This window comes from Tiliqua scincoides, chromosome 5 (genome assembly GCF_035046505.1).
Source record: "Tiliqua scincoides isolate rTilSci1 chromosome 5, rTilSci1.hap2, whole genome shotgun sequence".
Lineage (NCBI taxonomy): Eukaryota > Metazoa > Chordata > Lepidosauria > Squamata > Scincidae > Tiliqua > Tiliqua scincoides.
Window position 1 is genome coordinate 143,089,639 of NC_089825.1, and position 11,452 is coordinate 143,101,090.

General features: G+C 47.8%; 1 protein-coding gene across 1 annotated transcript; it reads left to right on the forward strand.

Moving 5' to 3' along the window:
• Window positions 1–630: 630 nt before the first annotated feature.
• On the forward strand, window positions 631–11,282 carry LOC136654035 (vomeronasal type-2 receptor 26-like). The gene is made up of 7 exons (XM_066630896.1): window positions 631–720; window positions 2,044–2,165; window positions 3,219–3,427; window positions 3,951–4,161; window positions 8,362–8,455; window positions 9,133–9,259; window positions 10,375–11,282. The coding sequence occupies exons 1-7, from the start codon at window positions 631–633 to the stop codon at window positions 11,280–11,282; spliced, it is 1,761 nt and encodes a 586-aa protein (XP_066486993.1).
• Window positions 11,283–11,452: the final 170 nt, after the last annotated feature.

The following is an 11,452-nucleotide window of genomic DNA, read 5'->3' on the forward strand; positions in this document are numbered from 1 at the left end:
GTAAGGGGTTGCTGGAGCAGGCAAGGTCACACCCCACTCTGCCACCTCACAGGCAGTCTTTTTTGGGGGGGAGGGCTGCTTAGGGCTGGTTGCCCCCCCTTTTTTCCATGAAGGTTGGTAGCCACTGCTCTTCCATAAGAGGAATGGGCTGGTGGTTGAGGGTGCTTGGGTTTGGGAATACAATAAAGCTAAGAAGGTCGGCTATGGTTGAGTTTTGGAGGGGAGACCTAGAATTGGATAACATAGTGTTTTTCCCCCTTTGCTTTCCATAACATTCAAGTGCAGAACTCCCCCCCCCCCATTTATTTAAAGGCTGGTATAGTGGCACTGCTTGCTTAAGTTGCTACCATGCATAAGAAAGCCCAGAAAAAAGGTGGGAAGGTGCCTAAGCGTCCCCCACCCAAGCTGATGGAGCCTGCCTCATCTTCCGATGAGTTGGAGGAAGTTAATGAGCTGAGAGCTTTGGTGGCATGTTTTGGGGCATGCCCAAAGGAGAAAGCTCTCCGTAGAGCTGGCTAGGGGGACGGTGGTGCTTCTTCAGGGTCCCAGGCGCCTGGGCGTACATTTAGTAGGCCAGGGCGTGGGTCTAACCTAAAGTCAATTTTATCCTGTGGAAAAAGGGCCAAGGCCATGGTGGTTGCTGAGGACTCTTCTGAAGGTGAAATGCAGGTGTCCGGGGAGTTGGAACAGTGCCATTGGCTGCTCCTATGGCCAGTGCAGGTGAGGTCAATTCCAGCGAGCATAATGCCATTGCAACGGTATGGGGGCAGGGAGAGGCCTCACCTGGTCAGATCTCACCTCTGGCCCCACCTCATTCAAATGGATGGCAGTGGTGGTGACCACAAGGAGCAGTTGCACAAATTTATCCGACTCAGCCCTGGGCAGCTGGAGGGTATTATGGGCATACTGGCACAGCTCCTGTTGCTTTGGGTTATGGTGGCATGCCTTCAGTATCACCTACTATTCCTGGTCCAATGCCTTCCCCGTCCCTGGGGCAGCTGGTGGGCCCACAGGGCCCCTGGTTGGGGGGGTGGATTGATCACTGAAGCAAGTGAGTGCCCAGGATCTCCTATGGAGATATTGCTCTTCCCCTGGGTGGACACCTACCTCTAGCTGTTAAGGAGAAGATATGGAGGGGGGAATATGTGGACATATTCAACCTCTTGCAGATGGAACCTGAGCCAGTTCCAAAGGTGGGTGAACCTTTGAGAGACCAAGAGTTAGTTCATCGTAGAAAGATAGATAGGAACTGGACCAACTGGCTGAATGGGTTTGTGATATATGCATCAGTGGTGCTGCAAATGTACCCCAATAAGGCTACAGCCTTGTTCAAGTATCTTGACATAATCCATTGTGCTTTTCGTGATTATTCGGGGCCCGCTTGGCTGTCTTATGACCAGCACTTTAGACTGAGGGCATCTCATGACCCTGCCCTTCATTGGAAGGCTCCCCAATGGGAGTTGTGGTCGCAGCTGGTCATGCCTTCAAAGTCAGCCATGGGTGACCATTTGGACAGTCTCCATCTCATTGCCCACAACAGGTATGATCATGTTAGGGCACCTAGTGGTGCGCAGGGGGTTCAATACCCGTGCACCTGTTTTGAATTTGACTCTTCCAGTAGGTGTAGCCAGGTTAACTGCAACTTCCTGCATGCATGCGTCCAGTGCGGGGCAAAGCATGCCGTTGCTGCCTGCCCCATGCTTGGGTGGTCACGCCCTGGATCAAGGGGTACCTTCTCCAGTGGAAGGAGAGGTGGAGGCCCTGCACCTGCAGTTTCGGGAAAGGGGGCCAATGCTGATTAGGTTTTCTACATTGTTTGCTTTATTGATTGATTACCCCAATAGGTCGGCTGCTCAATATTTAACTGGAGGTTTTTATCAAGGTTTCAGAATTCCGGCACCGCCTCCTCTCTGCCACACTTGGGCGAAGAATCTTTGCTCTGTCTGTGTTATGGAGGAGATAGTTCAGAATAAAATTAAGAAGGAGGTGGGGGCAGGTCAAGTGGCTGGCCTGTTTCTTAATTTGCCCTTGCCTTACTTGCAGGTGTCTCCCCTGGGCGTGGTCCCCAGGAAGGCCCCTGTTGAATTTCGTTTCATTCACCACCTTTCATACCCCAGGGGTGATTCTGTCAATGATGGGATCCCCCATGAGTTGTGTTCTGTGAGGTATACTTCTTTGGACCAAGCCATAGCCCTTTTGCGCAAATGTGGCACCGCAGCTTTAATGGCAATGGCAGACATTCAATCCGCCTTTCGTCTCTTGCCAGTCCACCCAGTTGATTTTTGTCAATTGGGTTTCCACTTTGATGGTGCATTTTACGTGGACAGAGCACTGCCGATGGGCTGTTCAGTTTTGTGTGCAGCCTTTGAAAGTTTTAGCACTTTCCTCCAGTGGGCGGTACAATCCAGAGTTGGGTCTGGATTCACCGCCCACTATCTTGATGATTTTTTTAAGGACCATGCTGGATCCAGCACCTGCCGCGACACCTTGGCGGGCTTTATTTCTTTGTGTGAGGATCTGGGCATCCCTTTGGCTCACGATAAAACTGAGGGCCCCACCACTTGTCTTACTTTCCTTGGATACGGTCCAACAGACGAGCAGGCTTCCTCAGGTAAAACTTGAAAGGATTGTGCAGCTATTGAGAGCTGCCATTTCATCCCATAAGCTTACATTCCGGGAGTTGCAGTCTCTGGTTGGGCACTTAAATTTTGCATGCAGGGTAGTTTCACCTGGCAGGGCTTTTTTGAGGTGCCTCTGTGTTGCAATGGCAGGTTTGAGGCGCCCCTACCATCGTCTTAGGGTTACAGCTGAAAGGCGGGAGGACATGCATTTATGACACAAGTTTATGGAGCATTTCAATGGAGTTTCTTTTGGGAGGGAGCAAAGGCTTTTAGAAGCGGAGCTCCAGATCCAATCTGATGCAGGTGGCCTTGGCTTTGGGGTTTATTTGGGGGCTGCTTGTGCGCCGTAACCTGGTCGGCATGTTGGAAGTGCGACGGCATTTGTAGGGACTTGACTTTTTTTAGAACTAATCCAAATTGTAGTTGCAGTATTTTTATGGGCATCAGAATTTGCTAATTCTGCTGTGAAATTCTGGTGCGACAATCAGGCAGTGGTGCAAATAGTGAATAGACAGACCTCCAAATCTCCCCAAGTCATGCGCTTGTTGAGGGTTTTTGTTCCACACTGCCTGCTTAAATACACTTGTTTACTGCTAGACATGTGCCCAGGGTCCAGAACAGCATTGCCAATGTGCTCTCTAGTTCTCAGGAGGAGCATTTTCGGCAGCTGGCCCCAGAAGCTTCCCTGGACCGAGAGCCCAGGGAAGGAGGAGTTCAAAATGATAGAGCCCTCCAGTGGGATGATTGCGTGTTGGAGAGGGACTCTGATCGCCTTTGCATTCGAATGTCCAAGACAGATCAGGCAGGTAGGGGGCATCTGGACACACTTAGGTTGCCTACTGTGAGCATTTGCCCTGTCAGGGCCTTAGCTGCATATCGCGCTTTGGCCCCACCTGGCCCGGGCCCCCTTTTTCGCCACAGCGATTTTTCCCCATTAACTGTTGCGCAGTTTAGAGTTCTTTTCCAGAGGGCCATCAGGCGTATGGGCCTCCCTCCAGGTGAGTGTAGTCTGCACTCCTTTCGAATTGTTCTGGCCTCGGCAGCAGCGCAGCTAGGCCTCCCAGTTGCGGCCATTCAGAGGATTGGTAGGTGCACTCCGGGGCCTTCAAGTATTACGTGAGGTGAGGCTGCCCGGCATTGTTCAGAGTTCTGTGAGTATGGTTTGGGACCCTTCTGCCCCTCAAGGGAGGTCTCAGTGGCATTGTGCCTTCCTGGGGGCCGTGTGGCTCTGTTTTGTTTTGGGATTCCTAGTTGGTCTCCTGGTTTCTGCCCTGAGGGGAGTTTGGGCATTTTGCTGGTTATTGATTTGTTTTTCTCTTAACTTGGCAGGTCCTCAGTGGCTGACCCCAGTGCAGGTCCTCATCTGCGGGCACTCTATCGTTTTTGGGGCCAGGAAGCACGCCTTGTCCACCAGCTATGGCTCGCAGCTGGGGTTTAGCAGTTCTGCCAATATCAGCTGTGCAACCCAAAGAGGCATGCGCTGGGGACAATGCCTGCCCCTGGTTTGTCAGTTCACACCCTTTCACACCCTCCTCCTCAGGTAATCTTGATCCGTTTAGGTGAGAACGACCTGGGCCAGAGGACCTCTAAGTCCTTGAGGCTCCAGGCCCATAGGGACTTTATAACATTGCAGGGTTGGTTCCCAGGAGTTGTTATTTTTTGGTTGAACCTGTTGCCCTGTAGTGTGTGGTGTGGCACTAGAGTGTGAGGAGGATTGATGTCACCAGAAAGTGTGTCAATGATTACCTGGGGAGGGTTGTTGCGAGTTTGGGCAGGACCGTTATTCCTCACCCAGTTATCTGGTGGGATTGCCATGCCTTCTTTCGTAGTGATGGTGTTCACCTTTCTTCTTAGGGCTACGATTTGTTGTTAGCAGATTGGCAGCAGGGCTTGCGTAGCCTATTTTTGGATGGGGAGAGGAGGGACAAGCAATAGGCTGTCCCTCCCTGTGGCGTGATGCGTGCGGGGCGGGGTAGGTAGGGCAACTCGGTGTCCATCCAGGGCAGTAAGGTCAAGGGGGGCGAGCCAGAACAACCCACATGATGCCCATCCGGCTCGAAGAGGTAGGCTGGCAAACCCCCCTGACTGGTCTGGCTACACTTGCATGGTTTGCCCAGCGAGTCAGCTGGCCAGCTCCCCTGCCCCCTTTGGGAGTGATGTAGACAGGCTGTACCCAGTCGATCGACTGGTGGCAGCCCGAGTTAGTTGGTTCCACCTTGAGCCCCAGGGGAGATAGACGGCTAGATTCGTTTCCCCCAATTTTAGGCCCCTGCATGCCGGGGGGCTAGCCCCCTGTCCCCATCTAGTCCTGCTGCTGTTTTGTGTTGTTGTTGTTAATAAAGTGGCCCTAGTTCAACCCCAAAAACCTCAGCCTGGCATCTTATTTGGGGGGGTCAGGGGTAAAGAATAATAGAATCATAGAGTTGGAAAGGACCTAATAGGTCATCTAGTCCAAACCCCTGCCTGGAAGCAGGAAATCCTCTTAGAGCATCTCCAAAATAAAACAAAACCTGTTTTTAATGAAACAATCCCTGCACTATAAGGGGATCTGTTTGTCACTTTCTACCCTTGAAAGCCATCAAGTTATGAGCAAAAAGCTGTTCCATGATAGAAACAAAACACACTACTGCTCAAGCCTGCCTTCCCTTCTCAGGAGGTGGGGAACTGAGGCTCCACTTTCCTCATTGGCTTATTCCAGGAGAAGAAAATGGCATCCTGTTCAACCACCCATAAACTATGGGAAGATGAGTGGACACATCCAGCAGGCAGGGCGACCAGATCCCTACTGACATGTAACTAGCGTCATATAGTTATATTATTTTCCATCTCTTTTTCTTGTTGGACCATCAAAAGATGTTACCAGGAATTCCTTGCCTGTAACTGGGCATAGCGAGGACTAGAGGGTTCATGAAAGCAGAGCTGCATGTGGGCCCATCAACTTGCTTTTAAGCACGAGCAGGGGCTATGCAAAGAGTATGAAGCATTCCCATTCACCATACTGAATATGAACCAGAGCCTAAGACTACATGATTGTCTCATTTCAGCATAATTCCCAAGTACTTCCATCATCTCTTTGCCATGATGTTTGCCAGGTTCGAAATCGAGAAAGATGTCAACCTCTTGACAAACAAGACATTGAATTTTTTATGGTTTGAAAATGCTAACAATGCCAGGGGGTCCTGTTCTGGAACTATGCGTCTCCTTTTCACAGATCAAGGGCATCCCCTTAATTACATCTGTAGCAAGGAAAAGGAGCTCATTGTCATCATTGGGGGGCTCATTCCTCAAAATTTGAAGCTGATGCCTCACATCTTAAATATCTACAGGATCCCACAGGTATGTATGATTCATAATCAGGAGAAAGGTACGGCCGCTAGGATTGCTAGGAAAGTAGACCATCTGGGCTACAAGTGAGGACAGAAGACCATTCTGCCCATTTAGCACATAGCTTGGAATGCTGATGTCTCACATCTTCAATATCTACAGGATCCCACAGCTATGTGTGTCCCATAATCTAGAGAGAGGTACAGCAACTAGGATTGCTAGGAGAGCAGACCATGTGGGCTACAACAAGTGAAGACAGAAGACTCTGCTCTGCCCATTTAGCACATAGCTTGGAGTCAAATGTTAATCAAGTGTTGTGTGAGAATGTCAAAACCTGACTAAATTTTTAAAAAACCACTTTAAGGAAGGAATAAATTGTACTGAATTAGCAGCAAATGTATGTGGGAAAAATATTTTCTCCAATACCTCTTCATGGAGGCCTCCATGAAAGCCCCACATTGTAGGATGTAGTGCATAATCCAATGACAGCTGAATCAAAGCTGGAAAGTTAGACAGGATTGGGTCCTGAGAGCCCAAGCCTATGCCTGTCTACTCAGAAGTAAGTCCCATGATAGTCAATGACACTTGCTCCCAGGAAAGTGCGGAAAGGATTGTAGACTGAAGAACTTATCCTAATCCTTTTGGTCATCCTGCCCAAAACACTACACCCCAGAAAATTGAGACTCCCACATTTTCTGTACAGGATAAAGTACAAAAAGTTCTACTATATAACCGGCCAGGCATGTGAGAGAGGACCTTTTTATTTAGGAATAATGGGAGATGTTTGTCTGCCCTAAAAAGCTCATTGCCTTTCCCCTTAGATCAATTATGGCTTCTTTGACTCTGCACTGAGTGACAGAACTCAGTTCCCTTCTCTCTACCAGATGGTCCCAAATGCAAGATCTCAGTACACTGGGATTGTTCGACTGATTAAACATTTCAAATGGAACTGGATTGGCCTCCTCGTTTCAGACAATGACACTGGAGAAACATTTCTGAGGACTCTCATTCCCAGGCTCCTCCAAAACAACATTTGTGTGGCTTTTACAGAAGTTCTTTCAGTACTAAAGACGTTTGTGAAAGAGAACCAACCCTTTTATGACCGTTTAGAAGGAGTAAGATCTATTGTCTCTATGTCCAGGAGCAACGTGATTGTTGCTCATGGAGATTCACAATCTATGGAGAGTTTGCAAATGATTCTAGCAAGTTATGAAAATGCAAAGCAAGACCCAACAGAGAAAGTTTGGATCATGACATCTCAGTGGGATTTTGCAACCGTAACAGACTCGCATTTTTTTACACCAAAATCCTTCAATGGTACCTTGTCGTTCGCACTCCACACAAAGGATGTGCCAAGGTATGAAAACTTCCTGAAGGCATTAAATCCATATCGGCCTGTGTTTTCTTTCTTGTATAATTTCTGGTCAGCTGCATTTCTGTGTTCATTCCCCACATTTAACTTGTATCGTCCAAACACAAGAATCTGCACTGGGAAGGAGAAGCTGAGCAGTCTCCCTAGTTCTGTATTTGAAATGAAAATGTCTGGTGAGAGCTACAATATCTACAATGCTGTTCATGCCGTAGCACATGCTCTCCATTCCATGTACTCTTCAATATTCAAGCATAGATTAAAGGGACCTGGAAGCACAGGGGATGTCTGGGCTGTTCAACCATGGCAGGTAGGAGTTTCCTGTAAACCTCTACTGTGTATGGTCACGGATGGACTTGGATCCACTCTTGCAATGCAACTGGACTGAGCTAGAAGTGACACAATATTTTCACTTTCGTTTGTCTAAGCCCGAGTCCTTTCCATTTGAAAAGGGACTTAATTTAGAGGAGCAATAGATTGAAGAATTACTATTGCGGTTATTAAATGAATTGTGAATTCTGGTGGAAGTGGGGACTGGGAATAGGAGGAGGGGGTGAGAACAACTCTGAGAAAGTTTAACTATGCAAAGTTTATAATAATCACATAGAAAAAAAATGTTCTCGGGGGCTTTGCTTGTATGCAGTCTTTCAGGAAATGTTCACAGTATTTATTTTCAGGCCCTGATTTTTATTCATTTCATGTCATGACTACTATTGAAAATAATTTTGTGATATACAGTGGGAGGTGTCAAAAATATATGCGCCACAAGTGTCCAATGACCTAGCCATGCGCCTGCATGTATAATCACAGTCTCTGCATTGCCAGAAGGCCAAGGTGCAGATTCCAGTGATATCAAAAGAATTACTGCTCAACATTTGACCCCAGTGTTTTAATTTTTTTGTCCTCCAATCAGCTTCACCATTTTCTGAGAAACGTTCGCTTCAACAATAGTGCGGGCGAAGAAATATTCTTTGATAAAAATGGGGAACTGGCCACAGGTTTTGATATTTTCAACACCATCACATTCCACAATCTGTCTTTCCATAGAATCAAGGTGGGAGAGGTGGACACCTGGGCTCCTGAAGGAGAGGAGTTTGCCGTTAATGGAAGCGCCATTGTGTGGAATCAGAAGTTTGATCAGGTGGGAAGGATCTGAATGCATTTTCTGAGCTATAGTTCCATAGTTGCAGAAGAAGTACTCTTCAGCAGATGCCTGGGAATGCATATTCCTGTACATGATGCACTTATGCTGAAGCAAGACCTATTGTATTCACTGGGATTTACTCTGGATCTGCCAGACTTCTGTGGTTATCATAACAGTGATGCAAGAGTAATACCGACAAATGGGGCAGGCTTGTTAAAATGTTTGCGCTTGTAGAATAGGATGAATAACCATGGATAATACATGCAAAGCTCGTGTATGCCCAGGCATATGATATCCCTGCTCTTTTGTCTGTGTGTTTATCCATATCTTCCTATGAATTGTGAGGTTGTATTGAATATGGTGAAGAGGAGGTACGAAGGGTAAGTAACCTTGGAAGGAAAACATCAGGATTCATATATAGAACAATATTGTAAAGACACTTATTGGGTCTACAGCCTGCCTACATAAACCAGCCTAAGAAACATCTGGCAAGAAACATATAAATATAGATGTAAATCAATCAGTATATGAGGAGCACAAGTGGAATATAGATGTTTACAGAAACGTGACTTATATGTCATTACTGTATTCTCATGCAAAACAAACCAAACTTCACAGCAGTGAGAAAACAGTTGTTTTCCATATTAAACCACTTTCCTTTGGGTCTTTTGAAGATGGTGCCCCGATCGACATGTACTGAGAGCTGCCATCCTGGAAAGACAAAGGTGGCACGCCAGGGGGAGCAGATCTGTTGCTATGACTGTGCTCAGTGCTCTGAAGGGAGGATTTCCAGCCAGCTGGGTAAGTGAAGAAGGTGATGCTCCATCCAATTGGTGTTGCAGAAGTTTGTGGAAATGAGCTGCTCAAAGGTCTTCCAGCCCAATCTTTTCTTTCCCAGCACTCAGAGGAACTGTGGCATCAAGGAACTATTGTCCCCTTCCCCTGAGGAATGTCTCAGGTTCCGCTATGGGGCTTTTCATGTTTGCACTAGCTATTTTGCTGGCATAGATATGAGAACCTTCATGTCAAGCTATTAGGTCGGACGCTGAGGATAGGATCTGGCAGAGGAAGCCACTGCCGCTCCAACACCCCTCCCACCCCATCTCTTGCCCCATGCCACCTTCCCCCTCACAGAACGCCATCCCAAAACCAAAAGGCCATACCACTGCCTGGTGGTCCCACATATCTCCATGCGGTCACATGGCATTCTACCTATTCCAAGGGTGCCGTAAATATGCTTTATGACATGTTTACAACACCCAGTGCCAGCACTGGAGCTCAGCACCAGCGCTATGAACCTTTAGGATTGGACCCTGAGGGCCCAATCCTCAATTCATCATACTGATGCAGTCAGTAAAGCAGCAAATCAGCAGAACGTATGGCCCAGTCCTATGGGACTGTGATGACAGTGGGGCAGGTGTCTCCTGTTGTCAAAGGCCCAGTGATGGCGTGAAGCTGGTGCCACCACTGGGCCAAACCAAGCATCTGCTTCAAAGCAGTTGCAGATCCGAAACCACATTGCTGCAGATGCCGGTTCAGAAGTGCGGGCATGTTGTGGATGGGGTGGGGTCAGGCCAGGGAAGAGAGGGGGTGGATCCTGGTGGCAGCAACATGCACCAGTATCTAATCCTTGAACCTGCTGGCCGGCTGTTTGCCCCCCATGACAGCACACACTTCCTAGGCACAGCACAGCTGACCTTTGGGTAAAGCCTGATGCCAGTTTTACTAAAGGTTAGCATTGAAAGGATACCTGATTGTGTTACATACAGTGATGGATGTAAGGAAAAATTTGAGTGATTTATTTTGTATATATTAATTGACATGCTTCATAATATGATCGCACTGCACTGTTGCCAGACAGCCTAAGGTGACACAGACACACTTTGAAATAATGAATCTCTGCATGTTTCTCATAGATGCAGATCATTGCAGTGACTGCCCAGAGGACCAGCATCCAAGCAGGAACCAGGATCACTGTATTCCCAAAGCCATCACATTTTTGTCCTATGAAGAGCCCTTGGGAATCGTTCTGGCTTCTTCTGCTCTGCTGCTCTCCACCATCACACTTGTGCTCGTGTGGAGCTTCATTCAGCACAGGAACACCCCCATTGTCAAAGCCAACAACTGGAACATCACCTGTGCCCTGCTGTTCTCCCTGCTGTGTTGCTTCCTCTGCACATTTCTGTTCATTGGGCAGCCCAGAAAGGAATCCTGCATTCTCCGGCAGACCTTGTTTGCCATCACTTTCACAGGAGCTGTTTCTTCAGTATTGGCCAAAACCCTCACTGTGGTCCTGGCCTTCATGGCCACCAGACCTGCCAACAGGATGAGAAAATGGTTAGGGAAGAGTTTGGCCATGTCTGTCATCGTGGCGTGTTGTCTGATTCAAACTGGCCTCTGTGCAGCCTGGCTGGCAGTGTCTCCTCCCTTCCCAGAGTTTGACGCGCACTCCCTGACAGGTCAGATCATAGTGCAGTGCAACGAAGGCTCAGTCTTCATGTTCTCCACTGTTCTGGGCTACATGGGATTTCTGGCCCTTGTCAGTTTTGTGGTGGCTTTTTTGGCCAGAAGTCTGCCTGATACTTTCAATGAGGCCAAGCTGATCACCTTCAGCATGTTAGTCTTTTGCAGTGTTTGGGTGTCCTTTGTGCCAGCCTACCTGAGCAGCAAGGGGAAATACATGGTGACCGTGGAGGTCTTCTCCATCTTGGTCTCTAGTGCTGGATTGTTGGGTTTCATCTTTCTCCCCAAATTCTTCATTATTGTGTTGAGGCCCCAACTGAACACCAAGAACTTAGTAAGGAAAAAGAATTTTGTTACCTGACTGAATTGCTTGAGTACCTTCGTACGTAGCATTGTGCATGAAACCCATGAGATATGTCCATTGTTTTACAGAAACTCATGTGACTTCCTTCTCTATTTCCAACTGTTCCTCTTGGACATAATCCTGAGATTCTTTTCAATTTTCACCAATCTAATTTCTCATTCCTCCCT